At 68.2% G+C, this 24710-nt stretch overlaps 1 protein-coding gene and 1 long non-coding RNA gene across 5 annotated transcripts; one reads left to right on the plus strand and one right to left on the minus strand.

The window, feature by feature from the left end:
- Positions 1–860: 860 nt before the first annotated feature.
- On the minus strand, positions 861–10882 carry LOC119877703. Of its 3 annotated transcripts, XR_005380800.1 has the most exons (6): positions 7666–10882; positions 6706–6871; positions 5792–6027; positions 2931–3042; positions 1309–2568; positions 861–1208 (listed from the first exon to the last, which is right to left on the minus strand). It is a non-coding gene; the product is annotated as an uncharacterized LOC119877703 (long non-coding RNA). The 3 variants fall into 3 exon arrangements; XR_005380799.1 differs by having other exon boundaries at positions 1309–3042; positions 5792–6001; XR_005380798.1 differs by having other exon boundaries at positions 1309–3042.
- Positions 3504–24383, plus strand: ADGRA1 (adhesion G protein-coupled receptor A1). 2 transcript variants are annotated; one of them, XM_038579186.1, is made up of 7 exons: positions 3504–3587; positions 4132–4323; positions 11643–11770; positions 13801–13924; positions 16948–17093; positions 21560–21658; positions 21859–24383. In XM_038579186.1, the coding sequence occupies exons 2-7, from the start codon at positions 4321–4323 to the stop codon at positions 23075–23077; spliced, it is 1719 nt and encodes a 572-aa protein (XP_038435114.1). In that variant the 5' UTR covers positions 3504–3587; positions 4132–4320; the 3' UTR covers positions 23078–24383. The 2 variants fall into 2 exon arrangements, with proteins under 2 accessions (XP_038435114.1, XP_038435115.1); XM_038579187.1 differs by lacking the exons at positions 3504–3587; positions 4132–4323 and adding an exon at positions 10866–11033.
- Positions 24384–24710: the final 327 nt, after the last annotated feature.

A 24710-nucleotide genomic window follows, 5' to 3' on the forward strand; every position in this document is an offset into this window, starting at 1 on the left:
CAGGACACCTCCCACAGCAGAAACCGCCCAGGCCCGATCCGGCAGGGCCCGAACACTCTGCTCCCCGCCAACCACGGACGGTCACCGGGAAGTCGTGCAAAATGCCCGGTGACCTCCCCGTGGCCTCCCCGCCCCGCGGCTTGGACGCCGCCTGGGTGCTCCTGGGGCCCGACACGTGTGTTACTTTTACTGTTTGGTCTCAAACTGGGCTTCACTTCAGGGCAGAATGAATCTGTTGCTGCAAATCTTTGTTAGAAACGCTCGGCACAAACTCAAACTGACGCCTGGGGGTGGGGGCTGGTTGCCACGGCAACGGGAGAGCCGGTTTTAATTCCGCTCCGTGAGGCTTGGATGCTAAGTGCACGGTGAGAAAGGCTGCACGCGCGTCCTGCCCGCCCCCCCCCCGCCCCCCGCCCCCGGGCCCGGAGGCGCGTCCCCAGCGTCCCGGGGCTTCTGTTTCGGGCCCAGGGCCCGGGCCACGCAGGAAAGCGCACACCTGCCAGGGGCTCCAAGGCCATCTGGGCGCGGGTGGGGGCTGGGCACTCGCGGGAGATGGAGGGCAGCGGGCGCACACTTGAGCTCCCTGAGCCCCGTCGTGCCGCTCCGTCCTCATGACATCCCCAGGCCGCGTCACTCAGGCCAACCTCGAGGCCCACCAGCCTCCCCTGAACCGTTTCCTCTTCTCCCCGAACACCTGCGGGTCCCCAAGGCAGCAGGTGCAGAGAAACCCTGACCCCCGAGCACGTGGCCTGGGCATGGGGACCCAGGGCTCTAGGACCCTGGCCGTTCAGCAGGGAGGAGCAGCAGGGCAGGCCCGGCCCCCACCCTCCACCCCCCACCCCCCACCCCACCCCGGCAAGCAGGCCCCACGCAGGCGGAGCAGCCCGTCCAGCCGGCCCGCACGGAAACCACCAGCCGCCCACCTCCGCGTCACAAGCAAGCTCCCCCAGACGGAAAAAACCTCCCTCGGTTGAACGAGCGGCTCGGGCGTGAGATAGGAGGTCAGAGCTGGACGTGCCGAGGTCGGCGTGGCCTCCCCCGAGGACAGCGCGGCCCCACGTCGGCCGTGGGAGCTCTTCACGCGGAGGCCTGAGCCCGGACCGTGCGGGTGGCCGGCCTTCCCGGGAGACGGCGGGTGTGCCGGCCGAGTCCCCGGGGCTGCCCGCGTCCAGGGGTCACTCGCTCGTCGAGGAGATGAGGCTGCCGCCCTGGGAGGGACGACAGGTGCGTGACAACCGTCTCCCGCGCCAGCCCCACGCTCCCAAAACCAGGGCACCCGCAGCCCAGGGTGAAGGGCCCGGGGCTCACCGCCAGGGTCACCCTGAGGCTCTGGGTGCAACGCGGGGGGCCGGCGCCTGTGACGTCCACAGTCACACCCAGTGGGGCCCCGGCTTCTCCACGCCCGGGACGCTGTTGCCTTGGAGGGAAGGTCTGAGGCTCTCGGCGGCGGACGGTCACACCGAGCACTGGACCCGCCATCCCCGGCCCCCCCGGGCAGCGCGGCAGCGGGAGCACCCACTGCTGGTGCCTCGGTTTCCCCATCTCACAGGCGCGTGACATGCAGACCCACTGGCCCTCGCCCCCACCTGCCGCAGACGCCCTTTGGGGGCAGCCCCCAGGCCGGGGCACCCGGCAGCCTGCAGGTGGGCTGGCAGGGCAGCCGTGGGGGGCAGGGCACCTGCCAGAGGCCTCCGTTGTGCCCCCCCACGCTGATGAGGGCCTGCCCAGCAATTCCAAAGGGACACCCCCACCTTCACCAGGTTAACACTGGGATTCTGGGCGCTCCCCCCACCCGCGTCTAGGCCACAAAGGTCCGGGTGCACGTGCCTCCCGGGGGCCCAAGGCACGCGGGTGGTGCTGCGCCCTGGCCGGGGCGGGGGCTTCTGCGGGGCCTCCAGGGCTGGCTGGCCCCACCCTCTGCCTCCCAATGCATCTTTGTAAGTTCTCCCAGAAGCCACCTCTTCGGGATGCAGGAGGCCCCGGTCCCGGCCCTACAACCCCTGCTCCGAGGCCAGGGCACAGCACAGGCCGTGTGGGGAAGCACATGGGGTTCCGCACGGAGCAGGGGGCCGTGGCCACCCGCAAACCCCCTCCTCTGTGGCCTTCCCACTCCCCCAGGCGTCTGTCCTCCCATCGTCTCTGGGCTGGGAGCCCCCAGAGGTGGTGAGGAGTTGACCTGTGTTCCTGTGGGCAGTCGGCGTGGAGGGGCCTGCGGGCGGTTGGGGGATGGGGGCGATCGGGGGCTACAGGGCAGTCAGGGGTTGGGGTGGTCAGGGGCTGGGGGTCGTCAGGGGCTGCGGGCCTTCCCGCCCTCCGCTTGCCCCCACTCACACAGAAGCACCAACCGGGGCCCTCGACCCCTCGAGCTCTGGGGGTACAACCCCAGGGCAGCAGGGTGGTCGGGGCCCAAGGGGCGCCCACGCTGACACTCGCTCTCTGGGCGACCGGAAAATCCGTGCAGCCCTCGGGTTTCACGTCCCTGGTCGGGAGCCCGGGATCCTCACAGCGACCCGACCCCCAGGAGCCGAGGACGCAGCCCCTCAGGCAGGGCCCCCTGAAGGCTTCACCCTGAAGGATGTCACCCCCCGGCATCGGGGCCCAGGCGTCCTGAACCCAGCGACTCTCCAAGCAGGCCCCAGTGTCACGACCTTCCCGCCCAGAGGGGACAGCGGGGGTCTCCCCGGGGCCCCCACCACAGCTGCCTGGGGCTCGGGGCTGGAACCCCGGGTCCCCCCTCGCCCGTCCGGGTCCCCGTCCCCTGGGCTCACGCCTGCCCTCAGCCCCGTCGCCCTCCCGGCACCCGGCCTGTCTCGGGGCTGGGGGCCGGGACCCCGGGCTGGGGCAGGGGGTCCCCTCTGCGTGGGCACGGCCCACCCCCCGGCAGGGTCACCCCGCCGGCCCTCGGGGGGACAGACCCAAGGTGGGCTCACCTCCTGCGGACAGGGACTGGAGGCTACTCTAACACAAGGCCCGTGAGAATCCCTCTGAAATCAATTTTCTTGCTCACGTGTCCGTTCCTGAGCCTCAACAGACACGGATTTCCTGCAAAACATAAAATAAAATAAAACCACCCGGTCCCCCGCCTCCCTTCGGGGAGATGTCTAACGGAGTCTGGTTCTGTAGGGAGCCAAGGCGACAGCGGCTGGTTGTCCCTTTAAATCGGCTCCGCAGTGTGGCGGGCGGCGCGGGAAGAACCACTGCGGGCGCGGGGAGCGGGGAGCGGGAGCGGCCACCGCCCGGCGCCTCCCCCGTCCCCATGGTTACGGCGCCTGCTTCGCGGCCGGTCCCGTCCCCGGCTGGCGGCTGTCGCCCGCCCTCCAAGCAGGCGCAGAGGCGGCCGCGGTCCCGCCCGAGCCCCGGAGGCCGCCCGCGGAGCATCGCCTCGCATGTCTGCCGCCGCGGGCTCTGACTCATCCCCTGGGCTGCGGAGCCCGCGCCGGGCTGCGGTCCCGCAATCTGTTGATCGGCGGGCTCGCCGGCGGCCGCCCCCCGCCATGGCAGCCCGGCCCCGGGCCCCGAGCCCCCGCCGCAGCCGCTCGCCTCCCCGGGGCGCGCCGCGGCCGCTCCGGCTGCTTCTGCCAAAATAGGTGAGAAGTTGAGCTGCGGCTCGGGCCGCGCGGCGGGTGGGCCTGGGCGGGGGCGGGGGCGCGGGACGAGGGGGCGAGGGGGCCCCGGACCCCAGCACCTGCCCCCTGCGGCTCCCGGCCCTGGGCGCCCCCCTCCCCGGGCTGGGGCAGCTCCCCCACATCGGATCCGCCACGGAGCCCCATGCGGACGCTGACAACTTTCGGGCTCCCGGGGGCGAGCGGCTGGGCCCCGGGGGCGTCTGGGGGGCCACCCCGGCCCCCGCGTGTGCCGGCCCCACGCAGCTGCCCGTCAGGAGGCGGATCCCGGGTCTGCTCTGCTCCTGATGGAACCTGACGGACATGTCGCGGGGCTCTGAGCCCTGCCTTCCCCCGTTGGACAGGCTCCCGGGCGGGCGGCAGCGTCTGCTCTCATGTCCCGCCCCGGGTCCCCGGCCAGCCGCCGCCGCTGCGTGCCCCGAGCCAGGGTGGGACGGCCGCGTGGGGCCAGCGGGGGCTGAGGCCAGGGGACCCTCCGCCCTGCCCTGACCGTGCCCTGTCTTCACAGATGGGGACGGCCTCTTGACCATCACCCGCCCCACGGTCGCCCCGAGGCACCTGGCCCGGGGCCCGACCCCACGGCCACTGTGTGGGACCTTGACCTTCGGGACGGCCATGGAGGCCAGCGGGGAAGAGGGTGCCACATAAGCGGCTCGGCGGCGACCCCCCTCCGTCCAGCACTCACTTCGCAGGGCTCATGGTGAGTACGTGCCCCACCGGGCAGCGGGGCCCAGCAGCGCCGAGGGCGGCCACCCCATCAGTGGGGCCACCGCACGGTCAGGTAGTGGCGTTGGGTCCCCGGTCCCGGGGGCTGCCTGCGGGCTGCTCTGAGGTCGGCTCGCTCGGCGTCGATCATACTAATTAGTGGCAGGCGTGCCGCAATGTGGAGCCGTGGAGCCAGGGGAGGACACGCGGGCCTGTGTCCCTCCCCCAGGGCTCAGGCCCACGACCCCCGGCTGGGCCCCCGCCCTCCGTCCCAGGCTGTCGTGCGGCCTTCCCACTGTGGCCCGCCAGACCCTTCCCCTCGGAAAGTTGGCCGAATGGCGGGGAGACGTGGGTGAGCTTCAGCAGCGCATACGGCAAACACGGGGAGGGGGGGGGACGCTTCTCTCGCCAGGAAAGGGGGCACGGCCGCTGTCAGCAGCGAGCAGGGCCACGGGGGATCGTCGTGAAGGCTTGTGCAGCCTCCGTGTGGTCGCTGCCAGCTTGGATCCTGGGAGGCTGGGGGCCGAGTAAATAATGCATTGTGTGTGTGTGTGTGTGTGTGTGTGTGTGTGTGCGCGTGTGAGGGACGGCGACCGCGGAGGGCCCAGAGCGCGTGCAGGGAATGCCAATGGCCACGGGACACGTGGCCGGCAGCGGCCGTGGCGCGGACGCCAGCAATGAGTCAAATGCACACCCGATTGTCTGCTTCCTAAGGGGGGGTCTGTCTGAGTCACTTGTTTCCTTCCTGTTCCGTTCGAGACGCGCAAACAAGGTCGGTGCTGGCTGCCAGGACTCAGCATCGCGCGTCCACACGGCCGCCCCAAGCCTCGCCGGCCAGGAGGACGCCAGACGCCCTAGAGGCTGTGCATCAGGCTCGGCGGCTCCTCGGGAGGCCCCCAGCCTGGCCGGGCTCCCTAAGGGACAGCCTGTTGCCCGCGGTGCCTCACCCGACGCACCTGGGGCCTCTAGGTCGGCCTGTTTCTTGGCTTTTCGTCCTCAGGTTAGAGCCTTATTTGCAAAGTGGAGCCCGTTGTCGGCACACGGAGCGTGAGCCAGGAGGCCTGCAGGGCCGGGGCAGGGGCGGGCCCGGCCGGAGTGGCTGCCCTGGCGCTTCTTCCTCTCTGACCCCGGCCCCCAAGCACGTCCACCCGGCGTCCCATCCCCGGTGACGGCGTCCATGCACAGTGCTGCCCTGGTCCAGCCTCTTGACACCGGCCAGTCCAGGACAGTGGAGACGGGCGGGTTACACTTGCCCAGAGGGTTTGGAGTCTTAGCAATTTGTTCGGTTTTTATTCTCAATAACATTTTCACTGGAGAGTCTCCAAAGACATGGGGAGGCAGCCCCGCGTGGGGCAGCTCCAGTGCAAGCTTCACCCCTGGGGCCCAGGCGACACGGGGAGGACACCCAGAGGCTGCGGCCAGCAGGGCGGCCCAACCTGCCCGGCCCACGCTGCCACACTCACCTGCGAGGCACCTGCCTCGGGCTGGCGGTCGGCTTCCCTGACGCCTGCGGTTGGCAATCAGCCTTCTGGCTCCTGGGTGACGCCACGTGGTCCCCTGGAGGCACCCGGGGGGCCCCGCAGACGCTTGTGCCTCCCTCCTGGACGTGCGCCCCAGCTGGTGCTCCGGCAGGACCATGCACGCACACACACCCGACACTCCCCAGCCTGGGCCTGCAGGACCAAGGCCTCCATCACAGCTGTGAGCCAACAGAAGTGGACGTGCACTTGTGTGTGTGCCTGCACGTACATGTGTGCATGTGCATTTCTGTGTGCATGCGTGTACACTTGTGTGAGTGCACGTGAGCGTGTATTGCCCGTGTGCACGTGTGTCTATGTGTGTGCGTGTACGTGTGCACTTGTGTGTGTATGTCTGTGTGCACGTGTGCGTGTGTGCTTGTGCACGTGTGTGCATGTGTAGTGCATGTGCACGTGTGTGCGTGTGCACTTGCGGTGTGTGCTTGTGTGAGCGTGTGTGTGCATATGCACGTGTATGTGTGTGCGTGTGTGCACGGGCAGTTGTGTGTGTGCATGTGAGTGTGTGCATTCAGCGGCCCCGCTAGTGTCCAAATTCAAGCAGCGACCAAAATGCATGTTCCTTGGCACCTCGTGATCCTCCTGTGAGCTTCACACTTCCTCCCCCAAGGGAACACGTGACAGGCGCCAGAAGGGAGTAAGAAGTTGTCCAAAGTTGTGCACTTTCTCCCTGTTTCCTTTCAGCATGTGGGTCTGGTGGCCTGAGGAGCGTGTGGTCACCACGTTCACGCTGCACAAGCTCTGCCTTCCGGCCACATCTCCCGAGGCCACGAGGTGTGCCGGGGACTCCCCTGGTCGCTGGGGCGCCAAGCGGATCTCAGAGGACAAGATCCCCCACTTACCGATGCTGAGCCTCGGGGCCGAGACCTCCCTTGGGTGGCTTCTGTGTGACATGGCCCTGGCCCAGCAGGTGCCGGCAGCAGCCGAGGACCCCGCAGAGCCCCACCTGCCCTGAACTCGGGCTGGCCTCCGTGTCGCCAGACTGTCCTTTGCCACATCCAGCAGGGGCTGGAAGGATAGAAAGCAAGACCTGCCCTGGCTGTGCTCGGAGCACAGGATCCCAAGGACACAGCATGCTCAGGACACCCCTTTTCTGCACAAAAGCACCCCACATTTGAAAAGCCAACAGTGGAATGGAGATCCCTGAAAAGACCAGGGGTAGCTGCAGGGTGGAGACGCAGAAGCCTGCCTGGTGCCCACCACACTGCTGTGCAGGCAGAGCTGGGCAGGACCCAGCCTGGCCTGTGCACACGCCACAGCTCGTCGAGGCTGCACCCTCATAACCTCCAGCCGGCCACACAAGGCGCCTGTGGCACATGCAACCCTCTGCAAGCACCTACAAACACCTGCAGGCCACCTGCAAACACCTGAAACCACTTATAAGCACCTGCAGGCACCTGCAGGCACCTGCAAACACCTGTAACCACCTGCAACCACCTACAAACACCTGCAAACACCTGCAAACACCTGAAACCACCTGCAACCCCCTGCAAGCACCTATAAACACCTGCAATCACCTGAAACCACCTGCAAGCACCCGCAAGCACCTATATACACCTGCAGGCACGTACAAGCACCCACACCCCACCAGCTCTTCGGCCTCATATTTAACGTTCTAAAAACTTTTGAGCTTACCTTCGTCCCAGAAATGTCACCCCTACGCCCACCTGAGCATTAACCTGAGGCCAGCAGGCGAGCCTGTGCTATTTCCCACACTCCCCTCCCAGAGAAAAGTGTAACACACTGTACAAATGTGATGTCCAATTAGGGTAATTTGTGCTCCAAATGAATAAATTACTTACCTTTTGCCTCTGCCTTTCCCCCGGGACGCTGCCGCGGAAGGCTGACAGATCGATGAGCCGCGACGATCGTTAAAAACACAAAGGACGCCGGAGACCAGGAACGGGATCCGTCTCAGTCGGTCCGGAGCGGAGGCAGAGGGGACGCCGGCACCGTCCGCGCCCCCCGGGCCGAGGCAGCCCCTTCCCTGCCCCGCGGCCGGCACAGGCCCTGTCAGGATCGGACGACAGCACCTCCTTCCTCTCTCTTCTTGTCTCTCTCAACCCTCAAGTCGATTGTTTGCAGAACATGCCAAAAAGGATACATCCACTCAAATAATAATAACACGTGCAAGGAAGGCAAAGCCTAAGAGGAGGGAGAGCTCCAGCCAACCCGGCCGGGCTCTGAGCCTCCGGGCTCCGCGGGAGCACGGCCCGTCCGAGGGAACACGGAGCCCGGATTTGGCAGGAGGCGCGGCGTCTTCCCCAGGCCGGGCCCCGGCAGGAGGGGATCTGCGGCCGAGCCCGGCGTCTCCATGCGAGCTCCGTGCGGGCCCGTCCACACCCCTCAAGGACCCCGTCCGTGGGACGCTAGTGAAGCAGGTCCTCCAGGAGGAGCCGGGACACGCGTGAACTTTAACATATAAAATACCTCCCTTTCGCATTACCTACTTGGAGCTTTAAATGTCACCTCAAGAATGTAGAGAAGGCACAGTCGGTCGGGAACTCGGAGGAGAAACCCAGGAGCCCCGATGGTTGAAGCTCCGTTTCTCATAAAGCAGATGTTGCTGCTGCAGAGCTCGAGGCCAGGAAGCCCCCCCCTGCCCCCCGGCACCACCTCACTCAAAACCCGGCCCTGGGCTGAGGAGCCCCCGAGGCGGGTGCGTGGGGCCTGCGTGGGGCCAGGGCCGTTCCCGGGAAGCGCTGCGTCTGGAGCATCGCCCTGAAGCATCATCCGGCGGCACGACCGGGGCCTGGTTTCCTGGGCGGGTGGGACGTGCTGAGCGTGACGTCTCCGATGCAGGCCTGGGCGCCGCAGGGGGCATGGGGTGCAGGGCGCGGGGCTGGGCATCGCTGCTCTGGGACGCGTGCTTGCTCCCTCGGCCCCCCACCCCCGCCAGGACTCGGGGCTGCCAACGCGGCAGGAGGGCATAGGCCTTGGACGAGCAGTGGCAGCGCCCGGCAAAGCCCCCAGAGGGGCCGTGAGCCCCCGGAGGGCCGCGCCCACCCCTGGCCCCGACCCAAGGCACCGGCTCCGCGCTCAGGGAGCCCGTCCCAGCAGCCAGGGCGCCTCAGGTCAGGAGCGTCAGGGTGCTTAGACCCAGGGTGAGAAGCCACTGCTCTGTGACAGGGACTACGACGCGGGCGAGGGCCTGGGCATATCTGGGGCGTGCTGAGGCCTGTCGACGGCCTGCCAGGCTCTCTCCCGGTGGGCAGCAGGGAATTCCAGAAGGAACGGCCACAAGAAGACGATTCCGTATCAGGATCAGACCAGGAAAGCGTGCCCTCCTCGACTTTTGCAGCGATTTACAATTGGCAGGAGGCTGAAGGTGACAAGCGTCTGAACCCTCGTCCCCCCAGGGCCACAGGGAGGGTCCCTCGCGCTCGGAAGTTGGGATGGAGTCGGGACGCGAGAGCGCTTCCAGCAGGCAGGGAGCCGAGGGGAGCAGCGAGCCCGGAAAGCCCACAAGCTGGCCGCGACCTCCCGGCCCCGCTCCGTGTCTTCACCGGCACAGCGGTGCCCCGGGGACGCACGTTCACGCCGCGGGGCGGAGGCCTGGCAGGTGTGTGCCCCGGGGAGCAGCCTGCGCAGTGGCCATGCGGCCCAGGCCGGCGGGCCCTCCACGTGGCCCTGCCACCGCGAGGCTGGCGTCCTTCGGCTGTCTTCCCTCCTGAGCTCATGACGCCCTGGCACTTGGGGTTTGGCATCCTACGCCCTACGCGCAACCGCACCTGCCCTCAGGCTTCCTGGCGCGCCGCCATCGTGCCGTCCCCAGTCTACCCAGTGACACGCCCTCCCGCCTCGGCTGCAGCTGGCCATGTGCTGGGTCAGGGATCCCACTTCTGGCTTCGAGAGTCAGTCGGTCCTCCCGCGCGGCCAGCTGGAAGGAGTCCCTTGGTGTCCAGGTCGCTCGGCACCTTCTCCCTGGTGACGGGACTCCATCTGCTGTTGCCAAGACCGCTGGGAGCTCTCCTCGGAAACGTCCCCGGGCAGAGCCAGATCGGGGTGCAGAGGCCACGGCCGGACACTAGGGTGGCCCTCGCGCTCCCTGGAAATCCCGACAGCCCGAGGCCTCGTCTTCGCTGCCCCGGCAGGATGTGGTCCACCAGGAAAGCTCTGGGACGCGGCGCCGTCCCGGCCGTGGCGAGCCCAAGTCCTGCGAGGGCCAGTTTCTCTCCTTTTCCCACGTGACCCAGGCCGGGTGCCCTCCTGGAGGAGCACCAGCCGCTTCCTGCCGCCCTCACTGCCCCGGGAGGAGCCCATCGCGCACCCAGGGCCCGTGTCAGCCCGGGGTGGGTGCACCCGCCTCGGGCACAGCTGGCGAGGCTGCAGACCACCCCCTCCCCCACCGGCCACCAGCCTGTTGTCACAGCTGGACGGCTCGGCACGCTCTCACGGGGCCCCGGGCGGCCCTCTAGGGGCACCAGCGCCCACCTGCCTCCCCCAGCGGGGCAGGTCCAGGGCCGTGGGAGCAGAGCGGGCGGCTCAGAGCAGGAGGCCAGAGGCCAAGAAAGGGTCTCACGCTCTGACCCTCTGACTTGCAAAGTGGGAGCAGGAGCAGACCCCGGTCGAGCGTGCGCATCTGCCGCGGGGGCCGTGACCGGCTCGGGCGGGGAGGGCACGGCCATAACCGGCCCCCAACCCCCAGCCCCCTGAGCCCGTTAAGACGCGACCCACCCCTCAGTCCTAGAGCCTGGAAGTCCAAGGTCCAGGAGTCGCAGGTCTCCCCCGAGGCCACCCCCCGGTCGTGTACACAGCCGCCTTCTCGCCGTGTCCTCCGACGGCCTTCCCTCCGGGCAGGTCCTGGGCGCGTCTCCCTCTGCTAAGGACGCGGGTCCTATGGAACCAGGCCTCGCCCTATGACCCCCCCGTGGCCTTAGTCGCCCCCCTGAAGGCCCGTGGGGTGACTACAGCCACGTGGGGCGCGAGGACTCCAGCCCCTGAGCCGTAGGGCTCCGTTTCTGTCCACAGCCCGGCTTCCCTGTCCCGCGGCAGTTACAGCACACGACGGGCTGGAACACTGCTCCGCGCGGGTCAGAGGTCGGAGGTCAGAGGTGCACAAGGCCAGGCTCCCGACTCCCAGCCTCCCTGCCTCCTCTCTGCACCTCCGGAGCCCGCGGCAGAGGAGGCTCTGCACCCTTGGGGCCTGCTCAGCGCACAGAATCACCAGGTTGGGAGCGGGGTGCCCGGCGGGGTGTGCATGGCCGCCCGCACCCCCCTGAGCTTGGTTGGCGCCTCTTCTATCGGCGGCGTCTCGGGAACCCGGGCCCGGGGCCCGGAACCCCAGGGCGGCCTGTGCTGACCCCGCGAGAGCTCACCTCACCCCCTCACGGACAAAGAGGCAAAATGCCCTCAGTTCACACGCCAGCGGGGCCCTCGCCCCTCAGCCTCCCGTCCCTGTGGGGAGACGTGCCCCCCGACCCTGGGTCGGCGCGCTCCAGAGGGCCCAGCCACACGGCCCCGTCACGGCCACCGCCCTTTCCCCACCGGCCCGAGTCGGCTCCAGGGGCTGGCGTGATCCCAGGGAGCACAATCTCCCGGTGCCGGGGCGGGTGGGATCTGGGGCACCTGCCGTGTGCTGCTGCCTCTCTGCTGCCCGCGCCCTCACCCAGGTGGGCCCCGAGGGAGCGGGGCGCCTGTCACAGATCTCCACCCAACTCAGCAGACACCTCTGACGGCCTGCAGGGGCGAGGCCAGACCTGGGGGCAGCCAGGCGGCTCTGCCGGGCGCCTCGTTCCCTGGCCACTTGGCCCACACGGCCTGTCTGTGTTCTTTCCAGGATTTGAAGACTGTCCTCTCCCTGCCCCAGTACCCAGGGGAGTTCCTGCACCCCGTGGTGTACGCCTGCACCGCTGTCATGCTGCTGTGCCTCCTCGCCTCTGTCATCACCTACATCGTGCACCAGAAGTAAGGCCCCGCTTTGCCTCGACATCGCGTGCGTTTACCCGCAGAGGCAAACCCACCCTCACATAACAGGAGGTCCCGGAAGGTGCTTCAGATTCGCCTGCCTAGCACCAGGGGTGGCCCGCTGCAGCCGAGGGTGGCCAAGCGCTCCAGGACAGCCATGCCCTTCAGGCTAGGCCTCCACCAGGGTCTTCTCACAGTGGCCTCCGTGTTCTTACCAAATCTGGTGACCTACGTCTTCCTCCGACGGCGCAGGGTCAGCTCAAGAGCCCACACCCTTGGGAAGTTACAGTAGCTGCCAGAACTCTCACCACCTTTGCATTGTGCCCTTTAGCCTGGGGGGAGGGGGTCTAGTTGCTTTCCTTCTGAGCTGGTTTCCTGCCACCTCTGCCTGCAGGGAGGATGACCTGGGAAATGTGAGGAGTCTCTGACAGGGGCAGGGCCAAGCTCATAATCAGTCAGGAGCAAAGCCCAGACTGTGGCCATAACCACAGTGATGAGAAGAGGCTTGGACGTCTCTGAGGTCAGGGTCATGGGAACAGGCTTGGGTGTGTCCGAGGTCATGGTCATGGGAACAGGCTTGGGTGTGTCCAAGGTCAGGGTCATGGGAACAGGCTTGGGTGTGTCCGAGGTCAGGGTCATGGGGAGAGGCTTGGGCATGTCTGAGGTCAGGGTCATGGGGAGAGGCTTGGGTGTGTCTGAGGTCAGGGTCATGGGGAGAGGCTTGGGCATGTCCGAGGTCAGGGTCATGGGGAGAGGCTTGGGCATGTCTGAGGTCAGGGTCATGGGGAGAGGCTTGGGTGTGTCTGAGGTCAGGGTCATGGGGAGAGGCTTGAGCATGTCCGAGGTCAGGGTCATGGGGAGAGGCTTGGGTGTGTCCAAGGTCATGGTCATGGGAACAGGCTTGGGCGTGTCCAAGGTCATGGTCATGGGAACAGGCTTGGGTGTGTCCGAGGTCAGGGTCATGGGGAGAGGCTTGGGTGTGTCCGAGGTCATGGTCATGGGAACAGGCTTGGGCGTGTCCGAGGTCAGGGTCATGGGAACAGGCTTTGGTGTGTCCAAGGTCATTCATGGTCATGGGAACAGGCTTGGGCGTGTCCAAGGTCATGGTCATGGGAACAGCCTTGGGTGTGTCCGAGGTCATGGTCATGGGAACAGGCTTGGGTGTGTCCAAGGTCATGGTCATGGGAACAGGCTTGGGCTTGTCTGAGGTCAGGGTCATGGGGAGAGGCTTGGGTGTGTCCAAGGTCATGGTCATGGGAACAGGCTTGGGCGTGTCCAAGGTCATGGTCATGGGAACAGGCTTGGGCGTGTCCAAGGTCATGGTCATGGGAACAGGCTTGGGTGTGTCCAAGGTCATGGTCATGGGAACAGGCTTGGGTGTGTCCGAGGTCAGGGTCATGGGAAGAGGCTTGGGCGTGTCTAAGGTCATGGTCATGGTCAGAGTCTTGGGCATGTCCAAGGTCAGGGTCATGGACATGTCAGGCTGGGACATGTCCCAGGCCATGGAGACACTGTGGCCATCGTCAGAGTTCTAGGCATCGGCTGAGCAATCTCTGTGGTGGCCACAGCCCAGGTGAGGCCTGGTCTCGGCGATGGCCAGGGGCAAGTGTGGCTGTCGGGGTCTTGCTAACATTCAGTCACAGTCATGTCCTCTTTTTGAGGACAGGCCTCTCCACAAGAGGGAAGACGTCCGTCTGGGGAGCCAGGAGGTGAGGCCGGGGGGTCCCTCCCACCGTCTGTCTCTGTGACCAGACAAGTCAGTCTCGGGGCTCAATGTCAGCATCTGGCCAATGAGTAGCTTGGAGACTTCTCAAACCCCTTCCCGTCAGAGCGCTCCAGACAGACGTAGCACAGAACGACCCACCGGCCACTCACTGTGTCCTCCCTCCGCCTGGCCCTTGGGGTTGCTCCCCCGACCCCCGGTCACCCCTGAGAGGCCTTCAGCTCCGCCCCGTGTGGACGGAGCACGGCATCTGGGAGGAGGGCTGACTTGCACGCCGGGTCCTGACGGGAAACCTCATTTCCCGCAGCGCCATCCGGATCAGCCGGAAAGGACGGCACACGCTCCTGAATTTCTGCTTCCACGCGGCGCTGACCTTCACGGTGTTTGCCGGCGGCGTGAACCGCACCAAGTACCCGATCCTGTGCCAGGCGGTGAGTGCTGTCCGCTTCCTCATTTCGCTACAGATTTGAAGCGTTTGTCCACCCTGCTACCAGGGGGGCATCTGTGCCAACGGTCTTGCTCATGTAAGGACCCTGCGGCGTTGTCCAGACGCGTCCCCGGGGAGGGCTCGGCACCCCCGCGCCTGAACCACAGCCTCTCCACACGAGGCCCCCGGCCTCGCTCACCTTTGGCTCACGTCGGATCGTTGGCTTCTCGCCTGAGCAGCTTGCGGAGGCCTATGGTGACACGTCCAGCCGTGTCGGTCCCAGGAACAGGGCCGGAGCTGTCCCCCCCGGAGGTGGGGGCGGCAGGGGCACGAGAAGGGCTCACCTGCTCCCGCAACCGCGGCCACGTAAGGCTCTGGTCAGGGCCGAGCCGCCCACCCCCCGCGTGGAACTCGGGAAGGTTCTGCTCCCCTCTTCAGCGCATCCGGCCTTGAGAACAAGCCACCAAGGGGTCTTCGTCCCCCTCTGTGGCCTCACTTGGCTTTTGTCTCCAAGGGGAGAAGACCCGTTGGTTCCCACACGGCGCAGGAGAGGCCCTTCCCCAGCGGGCAGCCGCTTCCCTGTGCTGCTCACCGCGGCCCCGGGCGCAGGACAAGTGACCCCAAACCCGGGGTGCTCTGTGCGCTCCCCCCTCCAGCTCCCGCCCCACCTCCTGCTCGGGCCCCAGCTCAGCCCAGGGGGGCAGAGACCTCTAGGTGGACAGCGGCCTGTAGGCGGGCAGTGGCCTTCTACATGGACAGCGGCCTCCGGGGTGGACAGTGACCTCCGGGGTGGACAGTGACCTCTAGGTGGACAGTGGCCTCGACACAGACAGTGACCTCCATGTGGACAGTGACCTCTGCATGGACAGTGACCTCTAGGTGGACAGTGACCTCTAGATGGACAGTGACCTCCATGTGGACAGTGGCCTCCAGGGTGGACAGTGACCTCCGGGGTGGACAGTGACCTCCATGTGGACAGTGACCTCTAAATGGACAGTGACCTCCATGTGGACAGTGACCTCTAGGTGGACAGTGACCTCCATGTGGACAGTGGCCTCCAGGGTGGACAGTGGCCTCCACGTGGACAGTGGCCTCTACAAGGACAGTGACCTCTAGGTGGACAGTGACCTCCATGTGGACAGTGGCCTCCAGGGAGGACAGTGGCCTCCACGTGGACAGTGGCCTCTACAAGGACAGTGACCTCTAGGTGGACAGTGACCTCTAGGTGGACAGTGACCTCCAGGGTGGACAGTGACCTCTAGATGGACAGTGACCTCCATGTGGACAGTGACCTCCAGGGTGGACAGTGACCTCCACATGGACAGTGGCCTCTATCTAGGTGGACAGCAACCTCTATGTGGACAGTGACCCACGTGGACAGTGGCCTCCAGGGTGGACAGTGACCTCCACGTGGACAGTGGCCTCTACACGGACAGTGGCCTCTAGGAGGGCCGTCTCCTCCAGCGCCCAGGTGGGAGCCCGAGGGGGGCTGCCCCGGGGACCAAAGAGCATCTTAGCGAGGACCCGCGTCTTCGGTCTGTCAGCGGGTGCGCCTGCCTGGGCCGCAGCAGGGATGGCGAGCTGGTCCCCTCCAGCCGTCGTTCTGGGAGGTCGATACTGGCTGAGGGCTGCAGGGGCTGCTGGGACCTACTCACCCGACAGCCGGGGGCGCTGGTGCCGTCCTTGGTGGGGTCCGCACCAAGAGACAACCTGGCCCTGGCGCAGGTGGCAGGCGACGCCCCGGGGGACGCTGCTCCGCAGAGGTGCCTGGGAAAGAACGGGAGTGAGGGCCGGCTCCGAGCCCTGCCCAACACCCCCGGCCGGCCACCTCCCAGGGAGGCCCCGCGCTTGGGCCGCAGCGAGGAGCCGCCAGCGCGCACGTGGAAGCACGCCGAGGGGCGGCCGCACATCTGGGGCGCCTGGGCACGGGCGTGGGAACGGCCGGCCCATGAGCGCCTGCTGAGGGGCAAGCCGTGAGCTCCACCGCGTGTTCAGGTCACACTCGGCCACACGAGCGCGCCCCGAGCCAGGCCCCTGGCGGTGAGGAAGCGCCGCTCCGGGCCCCGCGGCTCTCGGCCCCTGGGGCCCAGTCCCCCCGAACACCCGGGAGCCTTGCCCGCGCTCCAGCCTGGGTGGTGAGCCCCGGAGGCCAGGGGTCTTCTTCCACGTGGGGCCCGGCGCCTACGGGTCGACAGCCTGGGGTCGGCCCGGGCCCGGCCAGGTCCCGAGAGGCCAGGTCAGGAGAGTGAGGTTGGCGTGAGAAACGGTCGCTTCACGGTGGAGACAGTCCTCCCGCGGGAGGCCGCCGTGGCCTCCAGACCCCTGTCCACGAGGCAGCATGGCCCGGGCTCCCTCGCTCGCTCGTTTGCAAACGTGCATCGGGACCGGACCCGTCCTGGGGAGCAAAGCCCCTGGGGCTCTGCGGTGCCGCCCAGCTCTGCAGCGGGGACGAGGGACAGAGGGCCCCGTGGGCCCTGTGGGCCCCATGTGCGGGCGGGAGGACAGAGCTGGGGCCCGGCGAGCCAGTGGGAGGAGCCCGCAGAGCCGTCGGGGGGACCTTCTGCCCGGGACTCCTCTGCCATTTCTGGAACGTGGCCGCGTGCCCCGCAGACGCCAACAGTTGGTCGCTGCTCCGGAGGCGACGCCCGGCCCGCCCAGCCCCGAGCCCACAGGACGCCCTCCCTGGAGCCCTCCGGGCCCACATCTGGGCCACGCCGACCGCAGACACAGGGCACGCAGGCCTGAAGGGTGGGCGCTGAGTGCACGCTGCCGAGGGGCACACACGTGGCCAGCCTCACGCGGACCCCCCGGGGGATCGTGCGCATAGGCCCGTGTGTGCCCAGCCCCGGCTCCCCGCGGGACAGCAGAACCAGGCCGGGTGCCCGCGCGCCTCCCTGTGACGCGGGACCCCACGTGCCCTCCTCCCGGTCGCTGGTGACTGTCCTGAGGATGCAGGGGGAGCGGGAGGGTCAGACCCAGGGGACCGCACGGGCTCCCAGGCCGCAGCTGACCACCTCTCTCCTGCAGGTGGGCATCCTCCTGCACTACTCCACGCTGGCCACCATGCTGTGGATCGGGGTGACCGCCAGGAACATCTACAAGCAGGTGACCAAGAAGGCCCTGCCGTGCCCGGGCGCAGACCACCCGCCGTACCCCAAGCAGCCCCTGCTCAGGTAGCCAAGCGCACGTGCCCGGCCTCCCGCACCCCCCGGGCGCCCGCAGCCGCCAGCTCTGGGCTCCCCTCCGGGGCCTCAGCAAACGGGCTCCAGGGAAACGGGTCAAGGGCAGCCCAGTGTGCACAGGTGGCCAGGGTGGGGGTGGGTGCTGGGGCCGAGGGCTGGGGACGGGACGTGGGGGTGCTGGGCCGCAGCCGAGTCAGTGAGGCCGGGGGCCAGTGTGCCCACCAGGGGCTGTGGAGACAGCTCGGGGGACGCGTCACTGCTCCGGGCCTGCCCACAGCGCACGCGTGGACCTCAGCGAGCTCAGGCACCGGCTCCTCAGCGGGGAGAACTGAGGCGGCCCGGGTGCCAACCCCAGGGTGACCATGGGGCCTGGGCCTCCCGAGGCTGGGGAGCAGTTATTGGCCAAGCTGGGAGGGTGCCGGGAGGGCAGGTGGTCGCCATGAGGGGCAGCTGACGCCGCTATCGGGTTGTGGCCTGGGCCCTGGGTCACGGACACCCAGCCCCCTGGACGGAGCTCAGTCCAGGTCCAAACTGCAAGGGGCATCTGGGAAAACAGCTCTGTGCACCTGCCGGTGGAGGACTCGCCGACCCCCGGGGCTTCCCGACGCTGCAGCCCACGGGCCCGGCGCCTCCCATTCCCAGGGCCCCGGAGCTTCTGCTGCCCACTCAGCCCAGGGAGGCAGGGGTTCCCTGCTGGGGCGCCCCCATTCCTGGGTGTAAGAATCCGTCTCAGAATGATTGTCCTGGTCTCTGCTTGATGGAAGAACAAGATGGCAGCCTCAGAACATTCTGGCACCTTTCTGTCCGACAGCATCACATGCACAAAATGAACCAGACTCGCAGGCACTTCTGGGAGCAGAGGCCCCAGGGCTCGGGGGACAAGTGCCCTGTGGGTCGGGGGCTCAGGGGGCCCTGGACCAGCAGGGGTGGGCTCGGGGACCGTGTAATACATCGGCCACGTTAGACCCTCACTGTGCCGTCTGGAAACCACTGTCACCTGTCCCCCGCCCCCCGTGTCCCCTTCTTAGTACAAACAGCCGGACCCTGGGGGCAGGGGGGACACGGGCTCTGGGCTGGGCTGCGGGCCTGCCCCCTTCACCGCCTTCTCCGCCCAGGCCCTGCCCGGGGCTGCTGGTGGGGCCCCAACACTGGGCCAGCCTTCCTCCCTGAGCCCCGCCCCTCGTGTGCCCTCCCGCTGCCGGCCCCGTCCAGCCGGAGGCGTCCTTACCAGCGATGACCCCCCGACGGCCCCCGGCACCCCGGCCCCCTTCCCAGCAGGGCCCATCAGCAGGAATGTCCCTCCCGAGCCTTCCGGGGAGGGGGGAGCCCCTGCTCGGGCTGCTGGGCCCCGGCCAAGGCCGAGAGAGCGGCCCGAGGCCCCGCAGAGCCTCGGGGGGCAGAGCGGGGGACATGGTCGGCGGCGGGCAGGGGCTCCGTCTCACTTCTGACGACAAATAAAAGGAAAGTGGTCGTGGGTCAGGACCCGGTGTGTGCCCCCGAGCACACAGCTTTTGGAGAGACGAGGGCCCAGTCGTCTAACCGCTGACCTTGGCCCCGCTGCCAGGTGGCCCCTGGGCTGTGCCCCAGGGGTCTGCCGAGGGCCCCGCTGTCCCCGTGGCCGTGCTGGGGTCTGCACACGCCCTCCGTGCAGCTTTGGGGGAACCAAACCCGTTTAGATGGTTCACGTGACCTGGAATGTGCAGCAACCGGGGGCCCTGCCCCCCCACCTGGGGCCTCCTTGCCGGGCGGACGGCCTGCCGGGGCTGGGAGCCCGCGTCCCCGTGTGGGGCCGGCCTTCGGGCGGGGCGGCTCAAGGGGCACAGGGGGCGCAGGGTCTCGCGTCGCCAGGCTGGTCTGTCTATCCCGCGTCCCTTCCCTTCCGTGTGGATAGTAGGATCCTTCTTCCATTTCTGGGAAAACAGCCCCTGGAATTTCGGTGGCGCCGGCCTGGGCCCCACAGAGCCCGTAGGGGTCACGGACGCGCTCACGCCCACAGCATCCGACGCTCCCAGCCCCCAGCTCGCGTCCTGCGCCGCCCGGGCCGGGCTCCCTGCCCACGGATCGTTTTCACGCGACTTTACCGGGATCGTCTCCTTCATCGTCTCTTTGGGTCGAGCGTCGCTCACGGGTCGAAACACAACCGAGTCGCATGCACGGGCCTTGTGTCCGGAAGATCCGCTGCGCTTGCTCGCGAGCTCGGGGAGCTGCCCGTGGGTCCCTAGGATCTTGCGTCCGTGGTCCCGTCATCGGCCACGGGACACCTGTCCAGTGAGGACGGCGTGTCTTCCCGCCTGGTGGCTCAGGCCGGGACTTCGGACCATACGAGCCCCCCCTCCCTCCCTCTCGCTCTCGCTCCGGGCCGGTGCGGCCAGCGGCTGGCCACTTCTGCGGGCGGCTCTAAAGGACCCGCGTGGGGTTCATCCACGTCCCGGCTGGCTTTCCTGTCCTCTGACCTGACGACCTCTGCCCCCGTTGGCCCTGGTCCCTGCGGCCCGGCTGCCGTGCGCTCGCTCGTCCTCCCTCCCGTCCCTCCCATGCGGCTCTGGCCCAGTCCCCTGAGGTCCCAGGGGCGATGCTCCCTCCCATTTGGGCTCCCTGGGCGCCGGGTCCCCGTGGGCTGTGCTGACGCGGACACGCAGGGGCCTTCCTCTCTCTTTCCCCTGAAGCCTGGGCGCGGGGGCCCCGGGCGTCTCCCGTGGACCCGAGCTGCCGCCTCTGCCTCCCGTCCAGGACGAGGGGGCCCTCGGGCTCCGCTTCGCCACCTGTTTTCTGGTTTTACCTCTTTTCTCCCTTCTCCTCTCCTTTCTTGTCCTGTTTCCTTCTTTTGAATTATTTTAATATTTTTCTACATTTCGTTTTATCTCTTAGCCCTTTGCCTATTAATCTTCCGTGTTGCCTTGGGGATCAAAGTCCACGGACTCTTCCCGTATCTTTGGAGTGAGAGTCACGCTGGTCCGTGCAAGTGTGCGCCGGAGCCCCCGCGGGGCCGGCCCCCGCCGTCCGCGCGCCCACACGCCCTGGCAGCTCCACTCGGCAGCGTTCGCTTCTTTACACAACCGTATACGTGTGTTTTAACGAAGAGAAAGCAAAGTGTTCCGTTTGTCCCGATGTCTGGCGTCCGGGTGCTCCCGTTCCCCCGGTTTCAGTCTGGTGCAGTAGCCCTTCAGCCTGAAGGTCGCAGCGCAGCGTTTCCCGAAGGCCAGCTGGTGACACATGCGCTCAGTTTTATTTTTGTCAGAAAGCGTCTGTATTTTTCCTGTTCTGAAGGACACGTTGTCTGCATATAGAATTCGGGGAGGCACAGAGTCCCCGGGGTCGCTGGGCTCCCACCTGCAGGCCTGGGACCCGTGTCATCCCCTCGCTGGGGACAAAGAGCCGCGGTGCCCGCCGGGAGCGTGGGGCATCATCCGCCAGCTGCCCCTCGCCCACGACCCTCACCGTGGGGCCCGGAGCTCTGGTTCCTCCAGGACCCGGCCTGGGGGGGCCCTAGAATGGTCCCCAGGGGGAGCTGCTGGCTCAGGCCCTGCTGCCAAGGTCGGCCAGGCCCGGAGTGGGGCCAACTCCCGTCCACACGGGTCACTGTCCTGGGGAGGGGTCATAGGTCAGATGCGCCCCAAGCAGCGGAGAGGCCGGGCTGCCAGGCAGGGCCCTGGGTGTGGGGGGGGGGAGAACGGGAGGGGGAGGGGAAGGGAGGGGAGGGCTGGGCAGAGGCCCCTCTGGGGAGTTACGGGGGAGGGGGTGTTCGGGGGCGTGCAGGGTGGGGGTTTGCAGGGTGCTGGGTTTGTGGGGGACGGAGTTACCTGGCCGACTGCAGGAGTTGCAGGGGGGGATTACATGGCAGGGCGGGGTTTGCCCGGTGTGGGGGGTGGGGAATGGGGGTTGCAGGGGGGGGCGGGGGGGGGGGCACGGTTATGTGGCAGGGCGAGCGGTTGCAGGGGGGATGCGGGGCGGGGGTTGGGGGTGGGACGGGGTGTGCAGGACGGGGGGGCGAGGAGGGGGGAAGTTGCGGGCAGGGTTTGCGGGGGTGGTTGCGGGGTCGGGGGAATGCGGGGTGCGGGTTGTGGAGCAGGCGAGGTGCGGGGTGAGGGGCTATGTGGGGGGCGGGGGGGCAGGGCGGGTGGAGTTGCGGGGCTGAGGTTGCGGGGTATCTGGGGCAGGAGATGGTGATGCAGGGCCAGGGTTGCAGGGCCGGGGGGGTGCGGGGGCAGGGTGTTTACAGGGTGGGGTTTGCGGGGCGGGGGGGGGTGTGTGGGGGCCGGGGGTTGCAGCGGGGGGTGGCAGTGATGCAGGGCCGGGGCTGCAGGGCTGGGGGGTGAGGTTGCGGGGTGGGGTTGGTGGGGTGGGGGTGCAGGGCCAGGGGTGGGGGGTGGGGTCCAGCACAGGCCCCAGTTGCCCACAGAGGGCTGTGCGGGGGCCAGGGCGGCTCCGCAGGCACCCAGCGGCCCTCCGCCCCCCAGGTTTTACCTCGTCAGCGGAGGGGTGCCCTTCATCATCTGCGGGGTCACAGCCGCCACGAACATCAGGAACTACGGGACGGAGAGCGAGGACGTGCCCTAGTGAGTCCCCCGGCGCCCGCGGCCCCTCCCCGCCCAGCGCCCAGCGCCCCTTGCCCTCAGTTGACCTCTGCTCCCCGGGCTCCAGCGCCGGGCACACGCCCGCGGCCCCTGAGGGAGGGAGGGAGGGGTGAGGGCCCCGCCGGCAGCGGGAGGTGTGTCTGCCCCCCCGCCCCCCCTCACACACACCCCCCCCCCCGCAGCTGCTGGATGGCCTGGGAGCCCAGCCTGGGCGCCTTCTACGGGCCGGCGGCCTTCATCGCCCTGGTCACCTGCGTCTACTTCCTGGGCACCTACGTGCAGCTGCGGCGCCACCCGGAGCGCAGGTACGAGCTCCGGGCGCGCGTGGAGGAGCAGCAGCGGCTGGCAGTGCCCGAGGCCCGCCACAGCCCCGGCGCCCGGCCCGGCTCGCTGCCCGCCTGCGACGCCCTGGCCGCCTCCCTGCTGCAGAACGAGCACTCGCTGAAGGCCCAGCTGCGGGCCGCCGCCTTCACGCTGTTCCTGTTCGCGGCCACCTGGGCCTTCGGGGCGCTGGCCGTGTCCCAGGGCCACTTCCTGGACATGGTCTTCAGCTGCCTGTACGGCGCCTTCTGCGTGACGCTGGGGCTCTTCGTGCTCATCCACCACTGCGCCAAGCGGGACGACGTGTGGCACTGCTGGTGGTCCTGCTGCCCCTCCCGCGGGGACGCCCACGGCGCCAAGCTCGGGGCCTGCCCCGCGCTCGACACCAACGGGGACGCCCTGGGGCACGCGGCCTGCCTGCAGGACTCGCCGTGTCTGGGGAAGCCGCGGGGCTTCGGCCCCCCGCCCGCCGGCCCCTGCAAGGTGACCAACCTGCAGGCCGCCCAGAGCCATGTCAACTGCCTGTCGCCAGCCACGCCGTGCTGCGCCAAGATGCACTGCGAGCAGCTGATGGAGGACGCGGCCCACGTCCACGTGCACGAGGAGGACGCCTTCGGGCACGACCCGCACCTGCACAGGTGCCTCCAGGCCAGAACTAAGCCTCCCTACTTCGGCCGGCACCGGGCAGCCGCGGCGGAGGAGTACGCCTACCACATCCCGTCCAGCCCCGACGGCAGCCCCCGCAGCTCGCGCTCGGACAGCCCCCCCAGCTCGCTCGAGGGCCCCGTGGGGGCGCACGCGCTGGCCTGCTGCGCCCAGGCCGACCCCTTCCCCTTGGTCAGCCAGCCCGAGGGCAGCGACGCGGGCTCGGTGCTGTACGGCTGCGCCCTGCGGCCCGGCCGGGAGTCGGCCCACGGCCCGCCGCACTTCGAGATGCTCCGCAGAACACAGTCCCTGCCCTTCGGCGGCCCCGGCCAGAACGGGCTGCTCAAGGGCGACCTGTGTGAGGTCCTGTCCTTCAGCGCCAACGGCATGGGCAACATCCGGACGGGGCCGTGGAAGAACGAGACCACCGTGTAGCTGCCCCGTCCCCGCCCCACGCACGCGCCTGGTCAGAGCTGGGCCACCAGGGGAGGCCAGCAGGGCCCGCTTCTCGGAGCAGCTGGCGCCCCTGACCTGCGCTGCGACGGACCCAGCGGGAACGTGCTTTGGGCCGCGCCTGCTTCCGCTAACCCTGAGGCCAGACGGGCCGTCCGCGTCCCGGTCACTCCTGGCCCGCGGCACCCAGTCCCCGGGGCAGCCCAGGAACCGAGCAGGGAAACACCCGTGGCGCCCGGCGCCTGCCCCGCCACCCCGGCCGCGACAGGAGGTGCCACCCGGTTTCTCCAGCATCTAGTGTGTGTGTCATTAGGTCTGGTTCCAAGGCACGGGCAGCCTGCTGGTCGGCACAGGTGCCCTGGACCTGGGCAGTCACCACTGGCCCCTCGCCGGCCCGCGTCAGAGTCGGGGGCCCACGTCGCCACCTCCGCCTGATGTGGCCGCCCTGGAAGCGTCACGGACACTGGGGCTTGTGACCGTGATGCGGGCGCACGTGTGACCGTGCTCCAGGGCGCTGGCTGGGGTCTTTGAGGGGCCACGCGCCTCCTGGAAATGCCCAAAAGCCCTTCAGATTCGCCTGTCGCGCCAGCCTCTATCGGGACCGTACCGCACCCCACGAGGTCACTAGGGCAGGGAAGAGGGGGGCTGGCATTTCCAGGAACACCCGGGCACGACGCTCCGACTCAGGACGGGTGTCAGGACAGTGAGTGAAGCGAGGCTCATCCCGCAGGCAGGGCCACGGATGGAGGCCTGACCTCCCGGGGAACACGTGTGCAGGACTGTGCACAGCCATCCCCCTCCCTCCCCCCAGGCCCACGCACACGTGCAGACACACGTGCGTGCACGCATACATGCACTCAGCACACCTGTGCACACGCACAGCCCGCGTTCCCCAGGCATCGGAGCGCCCGTGTCATTGCCCCCATGGACGTCGTCTCTGGCGCCTCCGTGGCCGCGCTCTGGGCGGGGCTCCACCAGGCGCAGGCCCGTCCTACGCACGCCTGGGGGCCAGGGGTGTGTCGGGGTCCGAGGGCCACCGCTCAGCATCTGAGCACGAGGAGCCTCGCTTCCTGGGATTCCCGTAGACCTGACGACGTCCCACGCGCCGCGAGCCCCGCGCGTCCTCACAGGCCACCCGGACGGGCCACCAGATGACCGCCCGGCAGTGTCCGCCTGTCCGGCCGGGCCGCCTGCTTCCGTAGCCGAGAGGACCCAGAGAGCCGACGCCGTGCTGTGTACACGCTGTAGATGCACAACTGTCAGACAAAATACAGTATTTTGCACTGTTTGTCCTTGTGAGGCTGGTTAATGGCATCACGTGCGTCTCTCGTCCTCGGTGGGGGCTCCTGCTTCCGCACGCGGGGACCGGGCGGGGCCGGCGCCAGGGAGGCCGCTCCACCCCGACCCTCCGGGCCCCTGGGAGGCGGCCGCGGTCCTCCCTGCCCCAGCGGCCCGGCCGAGCGGAGCGCACCTCCCCGACTCAAGCCAAAGAAATTCAACATTAAACATTAAATCTCGCGTTTCGATATCGGTTCAGCCTCCTGAGTCCACTTGGGGCGGTGTTGTGACCTGCTCCGTCTGCCTGCCACCTTGTCAGGGCACCCAGGCCTCAGCG

The sequence above is a fragment of the Canis lupus genome, chromosome 28, assembly GCF_011100685.1.
Source record: "Canis lupus familiaris isolate Mischka breed German Shepherd chromosome 28, alternate assembly UU_Cfam_GSD_1.0, whole genome shotgun sequence".
NCBI lineage: Eukaryota > Metazoa > Chordata > Mammalia > Carnivora > Canidae > Canis > Canis lupus.

Bases quoted from the DNA above. Each gene is read 5' to 3' on its own strand.
- ADGRA1 (XM_038579186.1), top strand. The intron at 11,771-13,800 runs GTAAGGCCCCGC...CATTTCCCGCAG, and splicing joins ACCTACATCGTGCACCAGAA to CGCCATCCGGATCAGCCGGA. The intron at 17,094-21,559 runs GTAGCCAAGCGC...TCCGCCCCCCAG, and splicing joins CCCAAGCAGCCCCTGCTCAG to GTTTTACCTCGTCAGCGGAG.